The sequence below is a fragment of the Stegodyphus dumicola genome, chromosome 6, assembly GCF_044657685.1.
Source record: "Stegodyphus dumicola isolate Sdum_Otavi_A_Nest chromosome 6, ASM4465768v1".
Taxonomy (NCBI): Eukaryota; Metazoa; Arthropoda; class Arachnida; order Araneae; family Eresidae; genus Stegodyphus; species Stegodyphus dumicola.
In genome coordinates this window covers 70,354,973-70,378,666 of record NC_140773.1, presented here as the reverse complement: position 1 = coordinate 70,378,666, position 23,694 = coordinate 70,354,973, and the positions used below count along the sequence as shown (strand labels likewise).

General features: G+C 30.4%; 1 protein-coding gene across 2 annotated transcripts in view; it reads right to left on the bottom strand.

The window, feature by feature from the left end:
- Window positions 1-1,938: 1,938 nt before the first annotated feature.
- Window positions 1,939-23,694, bottom strand: part of LOC118180250 (huntingtin-interacting protein K) — a 48,222-nt gene continuing 26,466 nt past the window's right edge. Inside the window, exons 2-3 of one of the 2 annotated variants that reach the window (XM_085818495.1) lie at window positions 13,801-13,908; window positions 1,939-2,066 (exon numbers count right to left, since the gene is read on the bottom strand). In XM_085818495.1, coding sequence (XP_085674621.1) covers window positions 1,971-2,066; window positions 13,801-13,908 — 204 coding nt within the window. In that variant the 3' untranslated portion in view covers window positions 1,939-1,970. Of the gene's footprint in view, window positions 2,067-13,800; window positions 23,331-23,694 lie in introns of those variants that run through there. The other variant, XM_085818496.1, reaches the window with a different exon arrangement.

The following is a 23,694-nucleotide window of genomic DNA, read 5'->3' as shown; positions in this document are numbered from 1 at the left end:
TCGCTGAATTTAGGACCCATAGAGACTGCATGAGACACTAAGATATCGAGCACCAGCCCTCAAGAAGGTTTAAGTATATGTGGGAATTTATGTATTCAGAACTGTGATAAGCAATAGACATAAGTATAATAAATAACTAATACAATTCAGGCTTGATTTGTTTCAATGCGCGGTAGAAGCAAGATAAAAGTTAACGGAACAACTTGTCATTAGTCGCCAAGCTCATGATGCATAGCCAAATATGTATAGTGAACGATAGCTAAATTTGATGATGATAGCCACGATTTTTAAAGGTTTTCGGATATCATAAAACAAAGGTGAAATTTTCCAGTTAACAGATTTTGCCAAGAAATGGGGAGAAACAGTAATAAATGAAGATGATATAAAAAGAAGTTTTTCATTGTGATGACAATGCTTCTCAATCATCAATCAGTTAATGAATGGCAAAATCTGTAGTATGGTTCTAGATCCAGAAAATACCGCTACCGATAATGGAGAAAGTGACAGAGAAGTTTCTGAAAACGAGAAGATTCCAGTTGACAAGTTAGTCGGAATTCTCAAAACAGCAGTTACAGGACTTCAACAATATAACTGATTAAGAGATTATGTGTGTCTACAGAATTAAAGAGAAAGTATTAGCACAAAAAACAAAGTAACTTAAACAACTTACATTGAAAGAAATGTTTAATAAGGTAATTAAATATTAAGCTTTTTTTTTTTTTGTAAATTTTGATGTCCTTTAGATCATAAATACTTCATGATTTCATATTTTTAATTTCATAATTTCTACATGCCATTTTATTAGATTTAAACTAATGATCTAATATCCGGAAAAATCCCAAATTCGTAATTGCCGAAGTCCCGATTTTGGACCTTTGTACTGTACCGTCTTTAATAGAGAGTCATAAGATCTAATATGTCTATGCTATTAACACGTAGGATTTCGGTTAGCAGGTAGTTTGTTGAAAAGTTCACATTTTCCACATATTTGCATACATTACAATGCCGGTGAATAGGGGTAAGAAACTTAGTTTATAGGAAGCAAAAAGTTAAAAAGCTGATGAAGTTGTAAAATGGCAAGTTAAAAAGTATGAAATGTGAAATATATATTTGCTGAACTATTTTCCATTCCAGATGCCTGGAAGGAGACAACCGAAGGATTGAGATAACACAAAGTTTTGCGCAACAAAACTGAAACTTGTGTCAAAGAAAATTTTAATTTTGTTTTAGACAATTATCTCCATGATTGTAAAAGTTGGCTCATGTAGTTGGTTTAGAATTTAAAATCTAAGTAATGCCGTTAAAGTCCTTCATTGTTATTACTTAAATTCTGGTAGTGAAAATTGTAGGAATTTTATGTTAGTTAACCAGCTATTTTTAATTTGTCTTTACTTCTCCTTTCCACATTTCTCTCTAGAATACAAATTAGCACATAGCCAGTATGTAAACTGAGCTTTTTGGATTTTAAAATAGAGCATATTTCTAGCATTGCGTATAGATGCCACGGCTACGAAATTTGGTAATAGGTTGTCTAGATGCACGTATTACCAAATTTCGTAGCCGTGGCTCTATTAGCTTACACGCAGCGCGAACGAAAGACACACACACACAGACAGACTCTTTCTTTTATTATATGTAGAGATAAATGACTTTAAATTTTCTGAACTTCAGTTTTTAAATGCATGAGAACAATAGACATGATGAAAATACATTGTTTTAAAACTTTCGAAAGCTGAATCTGCAAACGATTTCTTTTTAATTTCTTACCCATTATTTTGGCACTATCTTATCACCAGGTTTGAAATATAAAGAAGCTTGAAATAAAATGCATCTGTTATGTCAAGTTTAATAATTTAAATATACTTCAAGGTATTTCAAATTTTTGTTCTATTTAACTGTTTCACAATATGTGACATAAAAGCAAAAAGAAAAAGCAGCCAAAGTAGAAAAATCTTTATTACAATAATAAATTAATTTGTTAACTCAATTAAAGCTTCAACAACATCTCCATGGTGTTCTCTTAATTTTAATTCAGCTAAATTTCTTGATATTTCCATTTCTTGCATCTAATAAAGATAACAAACATTTTTAATGACTCAAAAAAAAAAAAAAAAAAAAAAAAAAAAGTATGATTATGCATGGAAATGAATATCGTGCATGAAATATTAAGATTTGATGTACAAATAAAATTAACATTCAAAAAGAAACTGAAGAAAGAAAGGTGTCACTTGATATGGACACTAAAATAATACACTGAAAAGCATTAAGATCATAAAAATTTAAAAAGGATTGCTAGCAGATAATACTAGCTAGTTTCAATACTCCTTTCTCAAAATGCAAAAAAATACATTTTTGAATTTCATAAGCTTTCCATTAAAACAAAATTATTACTACCTAAAATTAATGTTATGACACTGTTACTAATATCTGTTGTCTTTTTTATGTTATGCTAAGCTGAAATCCAGTCAATATGCCTGCTTTTGTTGGCAAAATATTGGGTCATCCAGAAAGTTCTGCAGCCTTTCAAATTGCAAGATGTTTTCTTATAATTATTCTAATACTGCTTATATGGAATGATTGGATTGACTGAGATATTTAAATACAGTCTTTTCTGCTCATGTTGCAAAATTCTGGCATATGTAGTGGATTAATTTTTTTTTCAGTACAGTCCTAAGAGCAGAGAACCAACTATTTCATTTTATTTTTTTATTTTAAAAAAGCTGAAAATGCAGGTTAGGCCTGCTTATAAAATGTGTACAGTAAATGGACAAAGTGCTGTTTCTGACGACACAGTCAGGTGGTTGTTTAAAGTTCAAGAGCACGAATTTCAGTGTTGAAGATGACATCCACTCTGGACAATCATCTTGTGTAAAGAAGGACCAGTTAAAAGAACCGTAGATGAAAATCCACATCATACAACTCAGGAACTATGAGACAGACTAAATATTCCAAAAGTAAAGCACACGATCATTTGAAGATGACTGGATATATAAGTAGTATGATGTATGGGTACCTGCATCCCCAAAAAATAATGCTTTGGCAGAACTATGCCATATACTACGAATTTTTGCCACCACATCAGACAAATTAAAAATGGGGGAGGGAAGAAAAACAAATTCTCAAATGACAGTTTTAAAAGCAGAAATCGAAGCACAGCATATAGAACTAAACAATCACAGAGGTGTTGTCTTCTACCATAACCGCCCCACATTTCGATGAATGTTGAAAACTTACTGAGTGAGGGTGGCATGTTTTGTATCATGCCCTAAACCCCATATTCATTAAACCTTACCTCCTTGGATATTCATCTCTTCACGTCATTGCAAAATTGCCTGAACAGCCTGGAGTTCATTTCTTTTGTCAAACAGTTCTGCAATAACTTCTTAATGAATAAACCAAATGACTTTTCAAAAAGGAATTTTCCAACTTTCGGGGAGATGGCAATATGGCATAGAACACAATGGTGCTTATGTAATTCTATAGGTGCCAACCTTGAAATCTGAAAAATTGGGAGATTTTTGCAAGAAAGTTGGGAGAACAGGGTGATTTTCATGTTATGTGATGATGCCATGTCACATGTTATATTTCATGTTATGTGATGACGTCATTATAAAGGAGCTTCAAACACATTCATTTCATTATGTATGACCCATTATTGAAAAATTTCTAGTAAAATTCTGACATAAAATACATTAGTATTTACTTAGATGTTCTAAATTTCATCTTTTTTTTTTTTTTTTTTTTTTTTTATTCTTTTCCAACTGAAAAAACACCCTGAATACAGTCAAAAGTCTTTAATCCGGACTCGTCGAGACTTTGGCGATTCCGGATTATAGATCATCAAATTAAATCTGGTAAGATGGCATGCAGAAATTATAAAATTAAAAATATGAAACCGTAATTTATGAAATAAAGAGCAATTATGATCTAAAGGGTATCAAAATTTTCAAAAAAAAAAGCTTAATATTTATTTGTTTACTTTATTAAACATTTCTTTCAACGTGCGCATGCATAATGTATTTCGACATTACGCACAGTCAAAATTAGAAAATTGCAACCAGAAAACTATTTGATGTGTATTCATGATATTTATAATGACGAGGAATTTGATTTAAATCATATCGAAGACGAAGTACATTGAAATGAAATACTGCAATTAGTAAGGAATTATAAGCCAAACAAAATAAAAAGATATTCCCTGAAGATAAGGATAGAGCTGACAAATCACCTTCCAGTTTATTGCGCGCCGCGACGTTCTCCCCCACCCCCGCAGAGCAGCGTGAAATTGATACACAGATTTTGGAATGGTTAGAAAAACAAAGAATATGCCTTTATCTATTTTTTGTAGCAATTCCACTTTGATGAACATTGAAACATGCTTTTGCTTTGTAGATCCTTTGGCAGCTTCAGAATCGGAAATTCTTTTTGACATAATCGAAAGTTCAAGCTTACTTTTATAAAATTGCTCTAACAGTCTGCAAAAAATAATAAGCCAGATCCAATTTGAAGATTAAGGAACAACACAATCTGCAACATTAACTGAAATAGATAATTAGATAATTTTAGCTTATACCGTCCGTTATACATTAAACGCGAATGCGTAAACACATATGTGCAAGCGTAAAGGAATTATGTGCATGCGCAGAAAGTTTGCAGTTTTGAGGTCCAGATTAATGACTTTTGACTGTAGTAAAGAAAAGCTTTTATTCATCAAAGTGCACTGCGCAAAAAAAGGGGTATCAGTTCTATATCTCACATTCTACTGTGCCGATTGACGAAATTCAACTTGCATTTTTCACGTCTCGAAAGCACGAATTAGAAATGTATTAAATTTATATATAACATAATATAGGTATTTTGACAAAAAAATTGGACTTTTTTCTTATTGATTTTTTCTCGTGAATTTTTTTCCATATTTCGATTCTACGACTCATTATGCCAAGTTTTGTTAAGTCACATGAGTAGTTTTTAAAAAATTAGCTCTCAAAATGTTAGCTTCTCAATGTTAATTGAAGTCGATATATATTAATTAATATTTTTTATTAAATTTACTTGATTTCTTCTTCCAGAATTCGAAATTTAGGCTTAAATGTAATTTGAATATTTTTTATGATTTATTTTTTAAATTCATATTTTAAAATATTTTTTATAAATTTTTCAAAAAATGTTTTCATTATAATCTAAAATTTTTTAAATCATAAGGTAAATGTATTTCTAAGCACATCTGCAAAAAATTAGTTTTTTATTCAAAATTTTCTAAAATATACATGAATTTACATATTGGTTGGTGCATTTTGAAATTTGTCATATTTGTTATAAGCGATAATAATGCTAAAAGTGGTTGACGCTCTTCGTTAAAATTATTTGAAAGTAATGAACCGCGACTTTTTTCCACTCATGTACAATGAAAAAAAGGAAAGGAAAATAGGTTGCTATAAATTAAGAAGTTTTCAGTTTGCGCCAAGTGAATTATTCTTGGCGCAAACTGAAAAAAATGTGGAGAGATAAATTTTTGAATTTTTTTGCAAATTTCATACCAAATTTTATAAAATTTAATATTTAGGCATAATCTGAATTGTAGAAATGAAATATAGAAAAAAATTGGCATGTCATTTCAGAAAAGTCTGATTTTGTGCCAAAATACCTATATTAGAACAATGCTATATATAAATCTAATATATATCTCAAGTCACACTTTCGAGACATGAAAAACGCAATTTGAATTTTGTCAATTGGCCCAGTAGAACAGGAGCTACAAAACTGTCTCTTTCTTTTTGCACAGTGTACTTCTAAATATGACATAAAATAATATTGTTGCATTCAACAGGTTCATGGATTTGGAATAATTGATAAAGAATGAAACAAAATTTATTTGCCAGTAAGCACTGTTACACAGGTCAGCTCAAAGGACACATTTACAGTCGTCTAAAAACTATGGTAAGCATGCTGAAACTATCAATAACACAGCTTTCAAGCTAAAACAGTATAGACTGCTTCAAGGCATTAATTGTTAATTGAATTTGGTTTATATCTGTTAATATCTCTCTTTTTTTTTTATTAAACTTATTTGATTCTTCCTTTCACATTTCAAAATTTAGGTTCATTACAAACAAAATTCACCCATGTTCTATGATTTATTTTTAAAATTTGTGTCTTTAAATAATTTTTATAAATTTTTCAAAAAACATTTTGAATAATAACCTATAAATTTTTTAATATTCTCTTAAAGTAGATGTTTTTCTAGGCACACCAGCAAAATATTAGATTTTTATTCAAAATTTTCTAAGGTATACACAAGTTTATATATTGAAACATTCTGAAATTTGGCATATTTGTTAAAAGCGATAATAATGGTAAATGTGATTTAAGCAGTTTGTTGAAATTATTTGAAAGTAAGAAAAATTACTTTTTTATGCTCATCTACAACAAAAAAAAAATCTGATGTGTACACCACATAACTTCCTTGTACGGAATATTAAATTATATGCATTTTTTCTGCATTTCGTTTAAACTTACTGGATTGAATTAAATCTACTTCACCGACAGCGCATAAACCACAATAGAATAGCTGCATTCTTTAAAATTCACTCTATTTGTTTACCATAGCGACACTCTGGCGATAGGTTCACTTAACAGAATTATATTTCGTTCATATTATAACTCAGAATGCACAAAATTTATATCATTTAAAGAATTATCTAATTATTGCCACATGTTCTATTCAATACTATAGTAAAGCTAGAACTATAGTAAAGCTAGAACTATAATAAAGCTAGAACTATACTATAATAAAGCTATAATACTATAATAATACTATAATAAAGCTAGAACGGTGTATAAAAGAAATTAAGCAAACAAAACAAAAAAGCAAGTTTTTCACAGACGATTAAGTATTTCTCATTCAATTAATTCAGTTCTCACTTCGCAACAAGGCAAAAATACATAAAAACTCAAAATATCTGTATTAAAAATTACGAAGTAACTCTTAAAAACTTATTTCTTCGAAAAAATTCCAGAAAGGATTAAGCATGATTTAATTGGCAATAATAAATGAAGGCGTTATCTTTGTTGTTGCAAAGCTATGTTTCTCTAGATTGGCAACAAATCCACTACTCTGCTGTTTCAAATGTATACAAGCAACTGCCACCATCAAAACATTTATTAGGCTTAGCAGCACATTAAAATTGTTGATCATTCTAAAAATATTGCATACAGATTTACTAAAGGCATAAAAACCTTAACCGGAAGATAAGAACAACATAATTCAATCATTTTTAAAGCAAAAAATGTACAATTTACAAACATATAAGAGTAAAGAAACTGAGATCACTGAGCCAGGTAACAGAGTGGATATATATATAAATATATTCATATACATTTGGCAGGGCTGATTGCAACCAAAATACGAGGTGCACATCTACATGTTACAGTAGTCCTATATACAAAATTTCAACGTTCTGAAGCTACTCGTTTTTGAGTTATGCGAGATACGTACGTACGTACAGACGCCACGAAAAATTTTCTTCAGAATTCATTTTAAAGCAGTTTTATAATTTTTTTAGAGGAAAAGAGTCTTTTATTCTGTCCTTACATACAGATATCACGCAAAAACATCGTTAAATTGCATTCGAAAGCAGTCAAAATGAATATTTTCGTTGAAATATGCTGCCTGAAACTTTTTGCAATTACAATACTTGTACAAAGTAAAAAGGAAAGGAAAATAAGTTGCTATTTATTAAGAAGTTCACCACGTGAATTATTCTTGCCACAACTGAAAAATATGCGGCAAGGAAAAATTTTGAATTTCTCCATAAATTTTGCACCAAATTTTACGAAATTTAATATTTAGAGGCATAATTTGATCATAATTGCTCTTTATTTCATAAACTATGGTTTCATATTTTTAATTGTATAATTTCTGCATGCCATCTTACCAGATTTAAATTGATGATCTATAATCTGGAAAAAACCCTAATCCGGAATCGCCGAAGTCCCGATTACGGACTTTGTACTGTATTAAGTAAAATAATAAAAATAAAAATTTTCAGCATGCTTATGTATGTTGTTATTTTAAATTAACTGTTTACAAAATTATATTAAATGCTACAAGGAATACAAATTTCTATTAAATATTTAACCGCTATCACTTGTGTCTCGCACATGTGCACATTGGTAACTCTCGATTTCTCGCACATGCACAGAGGTAATTTTTTGTTTCTTGCCAATACAGAAAAGCAACAAATCCATTTTTTCTTCAAGGCAGAAGACAGGAATCATGTACTTTCTCCTTAACATGAAGTATCATATTTTGATGTTTTAAAAATCATATACAGATATCGTAAACAAAAAAATAATAATAATTAAATCCATCTTTTCTTCTTGGGCTAATAACAGACAGCATTTACTTTGATAATTTATAAAACTGATGATACAAAATGTTGGCTAGCACAGAACAAGGAGCACACCATAATAAATAATATCCTTACATAATAATAAGAAATACCCTTATCTAAGTAAAACACCATGAATGATTAAGATAAAATAACACGCCAAATAAGTATTGATTTAGAAGTCCTAGAAAGTAATTTAGAAATTAATACCATGAATGATATTTAACAAGTTTAATAATTTGGTCATTATATCCCTAAAAATTCTTTTAGAAGCATCATCTAAAATTCTTCACGAGATTCTTTTAAAAGATCAGTATGTTTTACAAACAGAGAGAATGAAATTCATTTTTCATAAATACTTCTTTTGCAATATTTTCACTTTTCATAACTACTTCTTTTGAGATATTCTCATTATTTAAAAAAATACACTAAAATTCTTTAGTATATTTTATATGCAATGAGAATGAAATTTACTTTTCATAAATACTTCTTTTGTGATAATTTAAAGTCCAATGTTTAGAAACTAAAAACTAATAAATAAACAAACAAGAGACAGGACAAAAGACATTAAATTGTTAAAACATGTTAATTAAAATCTACCATAAAATTTAAAACAATAGGATTTATAAATGCAAAAACAGTATTATATCAGAAAAGGAGTAAAAATTTATTAATAGATATAAATAGTAATAACAAATTACTTTAAAAAATTGAGCCGTTCACTAAATGTTGAAAATTCTATATCATTAATGGAAGAACAACTCAAATTTTATTTACTAAATTAATTATCTGGTTGCAATGAAAGTTTCCTGCCAAAACATGTTCTTAATAAAGTTAGGGCAGAATACATGAAAGAAAAACCTTAAGTGTGAGTAGTAATTACCATCCAAATCTATGATTTTCTGCCAACATTTTGATAGTTTTTCAAAGCCTTCAGCCCAGAAACTTAATGACCACACACCCAAACACAGATCAACCTCACTTTGGATCTCCTGTGCAGAATGGAAGACAGCACCGGCAAAATGTAGCCGCAGGTGTGAAAAAAGGTAAAAGTACGAAGGAGCGATGTCGGGGCTATATGGTGGGTGTGGTAACACTGAGTCCTTACAGAGTCCAGCTAGTGAATGCAGACACATGTGGTTTTGCATTATCTTGATGGAACATTACCTTTCTGTGAACGTGTTCCCTTGATAGCAGTTTCAACACCAACTAGTATCTTGCTGTACCTTACTATCGAACGTTTTACCTTTTTTCAGATACTCTTTGTGGATAATACCATGGCAATCCCACCAGATACAAAGCATGATCTTTTTGTTAGACAAACTGCGCTTAGCAATGCTGCCAACAGGCTCACCGGGACACAGACCAACCCCTTTTTTAGCCTCTGTTGTTGAAGTTAATCCACTTTTCATCACAAGTGATGATCTGGCTCAGAATTTTGTCCTTCCGTTCATATATGAGCAGATTAGTGCAGGCCTGAACATGTCTATCCTTATCTGCTTAAGTCAGCTCATGCGACATCCAGCAATACGTGTACGTCAAGGTTATGTAATGCATAGCTCAATTAATGGACATGGCACTAATCTTCAACTCCTTAATGCAAGCTCTCGATTGGTTGGTTGCATACTGATTTTCTTCCGCAAGTTCTTGCAGGCAGACCTAATCAACATCAATCATTAGGCTGGCCAGTGCTCTGCTTCTTTAATGCCACAGACCTTGTTCTTGAACTTCCAGTGCAAAACCTTCAATGTGTCATATGATACAACATTAGTACCTACAGCTATACATATGGTGACATTTTGCAACAGAACTGGAAGTAAATGATGGGTTTAATCCGGTAGCATGATAGTTTCATTTCAGACACCTTGTACTTAATGATACTTTTATACAAAAGTTCAAAACACAGTGTTCTAAAGCAAATCTCTTAAATGCCAAAATCATTTGACAAAATATGATTAAACATGAAAACACAAACTGTTTGCACAGATGATATTTGAGGGTGGGAAACTTTCATTAAAACCTGATATTATTATTATTTAATTTTCAAAGAAAAACTCATGGCACCTATCAGATAAAATACACTTTAATTGTGGAAACCACATGAAATAATACTTGGACATACTTGAAACAGATTAATGTATATACAGAGAGTGAAATTTTGGGGTAAAATCATAACCAAGAAAGGTACTACTGTTCTGTTATTGGCATCAGATTCAGAAATGTATGAATGTATGCATATGCACATGTGTATGTATGTATGTGTATACATGTGTATATGAATATAATATACATATACATTCGTGCTTACATATATACATGCATACAATGAACACATTTCTGAATCGGGTTGTTATGTCAGGGATGCCATGCTTATCCTTACGAGTTCTACACAGGATGCAACTAGCAGCCCAGTGGCCTGACAAAATGTGTGCATAACACATGAGCCTTCTGGATCAGGTCCTGATAACAAAACAGTACCCCAAGAAAATTTCTAATGTGTTCAAAAACCTAATCTGATGCAATAAGTTTCTCATATTCTTATTTGATACTTTTACCTGATCAGAACCAAGAATTACCAAGAACAGAACTTAAATAATTGTAAAGATTTTCTACAATTTGTAGGTATAATATTGGGATTTTTCCCCCTTTTTTAAGTATTTTTACTATGCTTATGAAATTTCTTAAAACACACAGAAATAAATGCTGATTAATTATGCACTTTATATGATATGCACTTTATGTGATCACAGCTTGATCATCCAAAAGAATTTGACAATTTCTGCAATACTCCAAAATTTGAAGAGTAATAATTAGCTGCAAACAACCATGTCCACCATTTGCATCTTCCATGGCAGACAGCAATATATATTTTGCAAAACTTAAGAATGGAAAAATATATGGCTTAAGAAAACATTTAATGTGAGTTTTTTTCCTAAAATCATTTAACTTTTTAGGACTGTGAAAGAATATCTGGGGCTTTTCTCTTGAGCACTTGGACCCTATAGAAATCCTTATATAGCTAGCCATAAAGCATTAACTAAGCACATTAAACTAACTATAGCTAGAAAAGGGACTTTAAGTCGTTTTTATTGCCTTCTCAGTCACTGCAATAGCTAAAAATAATGAAACTCCATTATGCTTTAAACCATTTGGTCAAAGTGATGCCCATTAATAGGTCAACAACAGGGTAATTGTAGTATTGTTCATTTTTTTCCACCTTTACTAGCATCAATAAAGTATCTTACTACTACCAATAAAGAAATACATTTCTCATAAATTTGAGATCATCATTCTTTTCCAGCAACTATTTGCAGATGCTAGTACATGTACGCCTACACAAACACTGAGCGATATCAGTGTTATGTTATAGGTTCAACATTGCCTATTGGCAAAACTTGAAACTAAAAGAACAAATTATTAGATGGCCATACTTGCACTAAAGAATGCAAAATAACTTTCTTTAAAATAAGAAAATCTAAGTAAAGTCCCGTTCACATGCAATGCTCTTTCACACAGCTACTGTTTGTATTAGGGAGAAACGCGGATATGAAGCAGTTTCACCTTCAGGACCGGTTCAGATGCACATCGTCTTCCATTCCTTAACCGATAAGCAACTACAAGCAATGAAAGATGTCACAATCATGAAGCAGATAGGTGGATTTCTAATGTATGCTTACATCTTTTTTGACATTTTTTATTATTGGCTATATAATGCCATCGAAGTTTAACTCTTTAATTAATAAAAATGCCCCTAAATTAATTTAAAATGCAATTTATGTACAAGATCAAATGGTTAAAAGAAGAAAATAAATCATGCATGCTGCTGAATGGTTTTAAATAAAATGTTTTGTGGCTGTTCAAATTTCAAACTCTCCTTTTTGAAAAAATGATTATAACAACAAATTAATATTATTAATATAAATTATAAATGTTTTAATATTGATTATAAATGTTGTAGAAAATATATTATAATTAATTCATATATTAAAATTATTTGAAAGAATAAAAGCCTGTATTTTATGTTTATATTAACCAATTGAATAGCACTAGGTTTTTATTATATATATATATATATATACATATATGTATGTTGTATGATCTTAAATTCACTCTATTAAGATAATTCTACTAAAATTAATCTTAGGAGATAATATAATCAATATTACTTTGTAAATATATATATATGTAGGTACTGAAATTCAGTAATAAAATTTTTAAGAAATTGGAAATGATTTTATGACCATTTAGACAGTTTATATTCTTTAAACTTCGTTTTCTCAGTTCGCATTTTTTCAATAAATCCTTTTACCTAAAGTCCTAAAACTTATATAGATATGAACTAAATTATTTAATATTTTTACCACTTATTTAAAATCATATACTTTATAGAAACAAGGATAGGTTTTGCAAAATACCGAAAAAAAATATTTTAAGTGAAAATGTGATTTAGGTCATATTTGTTTCAGTCTTTACATAAAATTATGTTTTTAATTTTACTCAGAAACTAATTAATTAATTGCAAAATTGTTCCTTAAAATTATTAAGAACACTGTAATAAATATAATAAGAAAATCTGGGGAGAAATCATTGAAAATTATAGAAAAAAAAAGTTATTTTAATTATTAAACATTTCTTCCAAAAATTTTAATTAAAAATAATTACTGACAAAAAAAAAATTTTTTTTTTTTCTAGCTTAAAATCATTTTGTTTTACAAAACCATTTAATAATATTCATAAAAAGTAGCTAAAGGTTCTTAAATAATAATAAAAAAAACATTCAAAAGGTATCGAGAACCCTGGTCACGTTGAAGCTGATATGCGCGTCTTTAGTTTTAATTTGAACGGTATTTCTAGAATACCAAGCATCAGATAACCTTGTCTGTACTTGTTTACAAATTTCCATCGTACAGTTCAATCTAATTTTTTCCCCGATGATATTGCATTCCCAGATATCTGTCAACGCGATTGTTTAGCTGACAGTCTAGCGAGTAGTGAGTTGCACGTCAGCCATGTTGTTTGCTAAAATTAAGTGAACTGCGCAATTGCGCAATGCAGTATGGGAAATTTCCCCATTTGCCCTGCTCCAGAGAGGTAGGAACATTCTACCAAGTTCTACCTCCAATTCTGAGAGGCAGTTAATGCTTCTTCGTCATGTGAATGGGACACGTTGGAAGAACTGGTTTTCGCTACCGGTCAAATCCGCTCTTGTGAATGGGGCTTAAGAAATAGAAATACACCAATCTCCCCCCAAAAAAGAAAAAATCTGGATATTTTGCCTGAATATTTTGTTTCTATTAATTATATTACAAAAACTTCAACTATTTCATATACATCTATAACAGCTTCTTTGCAAAAAAGAAAAGTAAAAAAGAAGGGGTAGAAAAGAAAAAGAAAATGCATTTGCACTTACAATTAATTCTAAATCTTCTTTCTTTATGATAACTTTGGCCAGTTCTTTTTGGCGAGCAGCCTTTTCAGCAGTTTCTTTAGAATGTTTGTCACCAATCAAGGACATAGCCTAAATTATTAAATTTATCATATCAGAACAATTATGATACTTTTTATAAAATTAATCAAACCTTAGTAGAATTACATGTGAATAAATTCTATTTAAAAATTATGCTTCTTTTCCTCCCATCAGTTTTTAAAGTAATAGGCAAATACAGAGACACAAATTCTAAGCTTTTTTCTTGGTATTTTCTGATTATTCGCACCCTCTTTCAAAAAGTCTCAAACTCATTGCTAACTTTGCAGAGCATACGTGAATTCACTGGTGAGTAATTTTACACCAAGCTAATGCACAAAAAGCAACAGCCATTTTTTAAATTGGCAGCAGACTTCCATACAAGAGTAATCAACTAATTAAATTTAAAATGCAAAAACATCAGTAACAAAATACTTGCCCTTTCTGAGAAAAACTGCTTTTGCACTCTTCTCATGCAAACAGTAATTATTTATTTATTTTGTTTTAAAAAACATAAGAGAATTGCACAAACTTGATATCTGTGCAATAATTTAGCTTTGTACACTGATGAAAACTGATATATGCTATGAACATATGGGTGACTTGACAAAAGCACATGCAACAAAAGAACACACACACAAAAAAAAAAAAAAAACACTGTGATAATTGCCCATGTGAAAAATACCTACACTGATGAAAGCACACACTGATAAAAGCCCATACTGATAAAAGTCCACATTGATATCACACAGATGTATATGTTACGTTGAAAAAAATTTTTTTACCATTTTTTGTTTTTTGTTTTTGTTTTGTTTTCAGTTATACAAAGCAGATTCATTAAGAGATTCGATCACAATAAAATTAATGTAATTAAAAGCACATACATGTAACTTTGTTATTATATTTACATGATAAAGTACCCCTCATACAAGTTCGCCAAAGGAAGGTGAAAGGGAGTGCTAGCCACATTGCTTCTTTTACTTCTACAAAATTATAAGGAGTACAAAATGCATGTAAATTTTCATTGTGTACAGAGGATAATTTATGAATAATGTAACAGATCAGAAAATTGTGTGAATAATGAATTTAATATGGAGAATTCAAACTTTTATTTCAACAAAATAACCCCATTCTATTATGATTAGGAAAACATTTGTATGCACTCTCTTAAATACTGTTTTAAAAATGAATTAAAAGCATAGTTTCAAATAATCAAGTTAAATTTTGACAACTTCGATTTTACATAAATAAATTTCATTCCCACTAGAAATTTAATTTCAATCATAATAATTATAATTCGTAAATTTTTTATTAGGAAGTCACAGTCAAATGTCCACTCTTTTTAATAGGGAATTCATCTTGTAGGCTTTTGTCATGCAGTTTTTTTTTTAAGAGGGAATTCATTTTGTGGGATTTTGCCATGCAGTTTTTTAACTGGCTGCTAGTGGAAAAACATTGAATTCTTTTACTTTTGCCCACCTACCAGCTGAGACAAAGAGCAGATAAAGAGAGAACAGCCTTACTTAATTCCTTTTCAAACCTGGGGTGCCAAAAAGTGGCTTCAAAGGGGAGGGGGTGGCAAAAGAGCCATTAGAAGTTGGTGAGAAATAAATTTAAAAAGATTTTCAATAGTTTTGTTATTTACTAGAAAATAACAGTACGCGAAATTCCGCTTATAACTGAAGTTCAAAAAACCCCTTTCTTGCATTTTCTTTAGATCATATCTAGAATTATTTTTATCTAAAGATTTAGCTAGAATTTCAAATATTTAAAAAATTTTCAATAACTGGAGAAAGGAAAGGCATGAAATATTATTGAAAGTGATTTGAAAATATTTCTTAACCATTTTAAAGGGATAATTCACTGTTTTAGCAGCAGAACTGCAGAGTGGAAAAATATGCTAGCTCTTGACTGGATAGTGTCTAACAACTTTCTGATGAACTACACTGGTGTACAAAACTTAATCAACAATTTAAATTTTAATCACATAGCCATGAAATTGCAGAAAAGGAGTTCTTGCGATCAGTACAATAACCATGCAGTTCATTAGAAAGGTCATGCATATGCAAATGTCAGAAACAAAACATCACAGGCGACGTAAGCGTATGCAAAACGTGTGTGGTTGGCACGCTCAACTCAAGGCTACAAATAAGAGGAAGGATGGAGACGCAATTAAAGACATTTGTTGCAAGTAAGTTCTTTCGTAAAATATGGCTAGAAGAAATCACCTGGATGAAATAGATACGTAGATAAGATGAATATGTAGATAGGATGACTGTGTCCAGACGCCTTCACAAAGGTGGCGTATTCGCCTGCCATTCTGAACGCTGCCTCCCTTTGAAAGTTAGCCACCAGCACCACCATTTAGAGTGGTGCAAGGAGCACACAAATTGGTCATCTTGTCAATGGAGTTGTGTTCTCTTTATGGATGAAAGTCGTTTTAGTGCCACAAGCGATTCTCAACGGCAGTTGATTTGGAAAGAGGTTTCATCCCAGTAACACAGCAGAAAGAGACCATTACTGTAGTCCTGGAGTTCTTGTCTGGGGAGGCATTATGCTGAATGAGTGGACAGAGCTCCTCATTTTCGACAGGTAACTGGAGATTGCTATTGTCAAGAGGTGATCCTTCCCCATGTGCATCTGTTTCGAGGTGCCATTGGAGCAGACTTCATTTTTATGGGTGACAATGCACAGCCACACCGGACTCCTGCTGATCAGAAGCTACTGTAAGGTGAAGATATCACTCAAATGGATTGGCCAGCATACTGCTCTGATTTAAATCCCATAGAACACGCGTAGGATGCTTTGGGGAGTCGCCTTGCGCCAGGATTACATCCTCCGGGAAACACCCAACAACTGAAACAGATGCTGATTGAAAAATGGCCACTCTTACCTCAAGATCTGTTAGACAATCTGGTGCTGAGTGTGGAGAGATGGTGCAAAGCAACCATTGCAGTAAGGGGGAGGCACATCCCATACTAAGAAACACCTGTTTGTTGTTCTTCCTCTTGTACAGACAACCATGTGCAACAATACTATGAATTCAATAAAGCCTTTTTTTTTTTTTTTTTTTGTTTGATTCCATACTGTATGCATTATATTCATTTTTGCACAGCTATGCTTTCGTCATCCTTTAAATACAAAATGCTGTCTCTCAGATGATTTCTCATGGAGTTATGGCAAAAAGCACACCTGTTGCTTAAGTTTTGCACACCAGTGTAATTAAACATATCTGTTACATCACAGCAAAACTATTTTTTAAAAGTAAAACTATTGAATTATTTATAATAAATTAAATTATTACATAAATATATGTAAAAGTAATATTTTTATTTCAACAAAACATGTTGATACTTGATTAACTGTAAACAGTTTTATTATTATTATTATTATTAAAGGAGTTTATTTTGTTTTACCATAGTTATTTATACACAAAAACTTTCACTGAAGCAGATTTAAAGAGTATTTAGAAATTAAATTTTACTGGAATTTAATTTCTAAAAATTATTATGGCCTCAACCAAGACGTCGCTGAGAGGAAAAGCTGAGCACTTAATGCACTTAACATGGAATAAAAATGCAAAACAATTCATTTTCAGTTTATTCCAAAAGGTAAAATTTAGACTATAATTATAAAATTAATTACATTTTTAAGTACACTTCTTTAATCAGCACAAGAAAGCACACGTTTTCTCCTAGATCACCTAATAGGTCATGGATGACAAATTGTTTCATATTTCAATATTTTACAAAGGGCATTAGGAGCATAGCATAGGGATATTGCCTGATTTCAATTTGTAAAGAATGGAAGGTAGTGAAAACAAATTTATAAACAGTTCGAGAAAAGACTAACTTTTCTTTAGAAAACTTCGAGTTCAAGAAAGTTGATTTTCGAGAAAGATGAAGAGTAGTCTATGATAAGTTCGTAATACATAATGTTTTTTTTAATGCAAACTTTTCAAATGTTCAGTTAATTGATTTCGGAAAAAGCACGAGGATTATCACAGACGTCGAAAGTAACTGCCCTCATCATGAAAGTCTCAATGACAAACATAACTAAATATTGAGAACTAGATAAAAGTTTTATTACTGCCTGCTCATCCTCAAAGGCATCCCTCCATTTCAGATGGTAGCCTTGTTATGCTTTGTCTAAATCAGTGATTCTCAACCTTTTTTTTGTTGTGGTACACTTTTACCGATTTAAAAATTTGGCAGCACGCAAAGAAACAGATAAGTTTAAAAGTTGTTTACTTACCTATAATACACTGTGTAAAATAGTTTATGATAATTTTTATTTGTAAAATAATATGTACTACAAAAACAGCAGTGCATTTATTAAGGGATTAATTACAAGTTAATAAGAATACTTTTAATGAGAAATTTGAGCTTGATGTTTTTAATAATTTCATTTATATTTGGTCGTAAAAATGATAATGGTACTCTCATATCGTCTTCTACATTAGACAGTTTCGATCTTTTTTCATTTTTATGTTGTTTAATACTGAAAATCCGAATTCACACAAATCTCGATTATTAGAAAGCAAAATTAGTTCTTCCTCTTTGTTTAAAGTTAATTCAGATACAGAACTATCCCGCACCAAAATCGTATTCGATGCCACAATTGTGGCATGCTTATTAATGTCTTAAAAACCAAAATTTCGGCAATTCTCATGTATACCATATACTAGGATTAAACCCATTATAATTTTTACTATATACGTTTCTAAATTTTGGTGGCACACAAAAGGGCCATGCACAGTGGTTGAGAACCACTGGTCTAAATCAATTAAGTAGTAACAACTGCAAGATTTGAACATAAATGAAAAGAACTTTTTAAACAGATTAGTGCATAATATTTTGCTGATTGGTGTTTTTCTGTATGGAAGCTATAGAAAAGGTTAAATTTATTTTATCAAAACTATCCCACTCTTACAGTTAAAAACTATCCCACTCTTACAGTTAACTACCTTCAAATTATTTTGAAAAACTCTGTAACTGATCAGCATTAAGTCAATAAAGCTAATAAATCAGTTTTAGTGTAAACATTATTAATATATACTAAAGGATACGGTATGAAGAAAATATATTCTGTATTAATAAACTGGAAGCGTTTTCCATAATGTCTTCAGCAGAATTACAAAGAACACTTTTGTCTGTGTGGATTCTATGCTGCTATTACATGTTAAATATTATTTCACTTAGATTAAGATACACATATCATATAAAGATTTAACATTCAGAAAAAATATCAAATTAAGGTCATTTTCTTTGCCTCAAAATACATTGTTTTCCCTATCCGAATTTCCTATTCTGACAAAATAGAAATAGCAGACACATAACTTGTAGTAGATATTTCTTATAAACCTCGTGTCTAAGCAGTCCAGTAGAAAAAATGCATAATTATGGAGCTATATTTTGAATAATTCTTTGTCCCTTATTGAATACAGTCAAAAGTCGTTAATTCGGACACCAATAATACGGAATGATCTATAATACGGACCTCAAAGCTATAAACTTTCTGCGCATGCTTCGCATAGGCGTTTACGCGTGTGCGTAAGGCCTTTACGGCTGCGAATATGCATGTGCGCATGCGCATAATACGTTTACACATGCGCGTTTAATGTATAACAGATGGTATAAGTTAAGCTAAAATTATCTAATTCAGTTAATGTTGCAGATTGCATTGTTCCTTAATTATCGAATTGGATCAGGCTTATTATTTTTTGCAGACTGCTAGAGCAATTTTATAAAAGTAAGCTTGAACTTTCGATTATGTCAAATAGAATTTCCGATATATATTTACTAATATGTAAAGGATCTACAAAGCGAAAGTATGTTTCGAAGTCCATTAAACAGAAAGTGGAATTGCTGCAAAAAATGATAAAGGCATATCCTTTGATTATGTAATCATTCCGAAATATGTTTATCAATTTCAAGTCGCTCTTCGCGGAGGGGGGGTCGCGGCGCGCAATGAACTGGAAGTTGATCTGTCAGCACTATCCTTATCTTCAGGGCAGATGTTTTTATTTTATTCGGCTTATAATTCCTTACTAAATGTAGTATTTCATCTCGATGTACTCCGTCTTTGATGTGATTTAAATTAAGTTCCTCATCATTATAATTCGCTTCCGATAGTGAAGAAAGTGACACAGAGGTTATTGAAAACGAAAAAATTTTGATTGACAAATTAGTCGGTATTCTCAAAACAGCAATTATAGGACTTGAACAGCGGAACTTTTTAACTAAACAAGAAATTATGTCTGTTTAATAGAATTAAAGAGAAAGTATTATCACATGAAACGAAGCAACTTAAACAACTTACATTTAAAGAAATGTTTAATAAAGTAAACAAATAAATATTAAGCTATTTCTTTTTGTAAATTTTGATACCCTTTAGATCATAATTGTTCTTTATTTCATAAATTACGGTTTCATATTTTTAATTTTAGAATTTCTGCATGCCATCTTACCAGATTTAAACTGATGAAGAAGTTGAAAGATCCAGAAAAATCGATAATCTGGAATTGCCGAAGTCCCGACGAGTCTGGATTAATGACTTTTGACTGTATCTTGTTTTCTGGCATAAAATATTTCACCAATTTTTAAGAGGTTCATTCCTAAGAATAATTCATTAAACAGGAGTTAGTAAGAACAAATAAAGTATAATTCAAATTTGGTCTCTTAGGTTTATTAGGTCTGGCTATCAAATAAATGTTTTTGAATTCAGCATGAAATTTTACACATATTTTGTTTTTTAATTGTCTTAACTTTTATTTCAAAAAATATGCATGTAATCCAATGTTTTGCATAACAAAAATGAGTATAAAAGAAGTATGACAAATTAAATGATCCCTACATTCTCATATTAAAAAATTAATTAATTCTAGACTATGGGTTCTCAATCAGGAGGAATCTCCCTAGAGGGAAGTGCACTGTTTCAGTCGTTAATTCAGTCAACCTTTTGTTTACCTGTTAAGTATTTAGTTTTAGTTTATGAATACAAAAAAAAAAAAAAAAAAAAAAAAAAAAAACACTTTTGTTTAAGTTTTGGTATTTATCAACATTCTTTATACTTTTACTTGTTTAATTTATAAAACACATTAACCCTCTGAGCGGCCAGGGTTTTCACTAAGAAAGCACAAATTTTCCAAAATTACTATGAGAACAAATTATTTTTTTGATTTTAATGTAAAAACTCTCCTGGTATTTCATACCTGGATTTGTTTTCTTTTGATATATTTCCTTAATTTCTTTGACATATTTTAATATGCACATATATATATGTTCTTACAGATATCACAAAAATATTCTAGGCTATATATATATATATATATACGGCCTTGCCACTTAGAGGGTTAAAAAATAATTCATATTTAAATATATGGATATGTATTTTTCAAGTTTTGGGAAGCAGGAGATGAATGATGATCTAGCAATGTACATGAGGTAAAAACTGTTGAGAACCAGTGGTCTAAACTAAGCCAACTTGAATAAAATACATAATTTTATACTTTATGGATCTTTAGTGAATGAATTTCGGTCATGTTTAAGAGGTATTTGAATCTAGTTCCCTTTTCATTACATAGTGTTCATTTTTTTTTTTTTAATTTCAGATACTTCTAAAGCAATAGAACTGTTCCACTACTTTGAAAGAAAATAAAAATGTAGCAACTGTATAACTAAGATTAATGTATATGCTTTATTAAAAATATTGAGAGCCCTCTTTAAATGTAACCATTCACAGTTTTAAAGGATTTTGGAGCTCTGTAGATGTGGTGGTCTTTGAAATGTGATATTCACTGCCAAATTTTTTTGTTCTAAAAAAATGCAAGTCCCTTTCAAAAGGCGACCTCTTAGAAATGTTGTTAATAGATATGATTCACTATAAGTATTTTCTAATGGATAATAGAATTAATTTAATCTAATGCCAATTAGAAAACAGCTATTTACACCAAGGTGATTTAAGAGCAACATAACTGTTATTGTTCTATTGCAATCAGCTGTTATATAAGATTAATTACTTTCTGTATATTTTTCATTGTATATAGCTGATATCTATATGTCTTTAACAAAAATATACAGCAAATGCACGACAAATTATTAAACAATTACAATTTGAAACATTAATAAAAATTTTTGATTACTATACATAATACTATTAATAAATGATGAATTAATATAATATATATACTTAGAATTTAAAAACAACAAACTTTGAATTTAATGACTCTATAAATATATATTAATGTAGTTACAAAATTTTATTAGAAGTTATTATATGCATTGTTATTTGTATCCTTCAAAAACTCTAATAACATGCTACATATTTATTACTATAATTTGAGGTGACTGTACTTAAATTTGTACATACGTGTGCATATTTTGAATTTGAAGAGTTGTCCCATTCCCTCCCCCAATAAATAAATAAAATCACTTATATTCCAAACTGCTGTAGTTGAAAGATTATGATGTTACACTTGGAATTCATTTTCTGATAGGGTGTCAGCTCATAATTTTAATTTATTCATAAATCTAAAAGAAATTATCTCTAGAAAAATTGCCAAATTATAATTGTTACATTCAAAAAAAGCTTTCGATAGGAAATATTTTTTAACTTTAATAATAAGCTAAGATTAAAGTAAAGAATAAAATACCTCTTAACCAAGTTTTCACTATGTTTAATTACATAAAACTCTTTTAACTATGTCAAAAACCAAAAAGGGGGAAAATAAAATTCAAGCGTTTTTCAATTAAAAAGTTAATACTCATTTACTAAATATAGCAGAGGTCAATTAAAAAACAAATATGCTGCAATTTGTTTTTTAATACAATGGGGACAGGAATATAACATATGTATGAAACACATAATGTATGGTATTTGAAATATAATGAAATATGTATATGACTGATAGAACAGTTGGAACTTTATCAAAAGTTTCATCTCCATATATTGAATCTTTATTCAACTCATGTAAAAATTGTGTATCTCTTAAAACAAAAATTCGATTTATGTCATCAACACCTGAATTGTACAACACCAAATCGATGTACTTTTCAGAGATGTCAAAATTAATATTTGATGGGTTGGGCGGCTAGCCTTCTTTTCTATCATGCAACAAATTTCTTTTGAGAGAGGATTGTTTTAGAAAACAGGCTAGCACATCATTGCTTAGTCCAGATAACACATTGCCTATTACATTACGTGGGGTAGCAGCAACTGATTTCATGTCTTTTCTCATTTTGCTTCTAGCAGCATTTGTTATAACTTTTTGAAGCCAAGAATTATGACAGTGTTCAGTTGGCTCCTTCATAATACTTTCATTCTTCATTTTCAGTAATAAATGGCATCTTGTTGAACGATGTTGTCTGCATTGCCAAGTCACCACTCCATTTATAGCACAAAAATTTAAGTATTTGAAGCCCAGGTAAATCAATATTTCTTTGCCTTTCTATGTTCTTGAAATTCCATAGCTTGCACTGCAAAAAGAAAATGAATAATAAAGTATTATATACAACGTATTCATATGCATAAAAAAAACCATAATAAACAGAAAGTCTAGATTAATTAAAATCCATAGATATGCTTCACTGCATCAACATCTATAAAAGTTTTGAAATTAGCATGAAAACGATAGGGATTGCATTGAAGTGTAATTAAATTTTCAGTATGTTGAATGTAAAATACTTTTATGTTTTTATACGCATAAGCATGACGCACTAAAAGAGATTGCGACATACAGTGCTTCCTTTTGTAACAGGAATCTGTCAAAAATATTCATATAAATCAGTGTAATTCAAATGGACACCTTGTTTCTGAAAATAATGTCAAAAGTTTTAAATG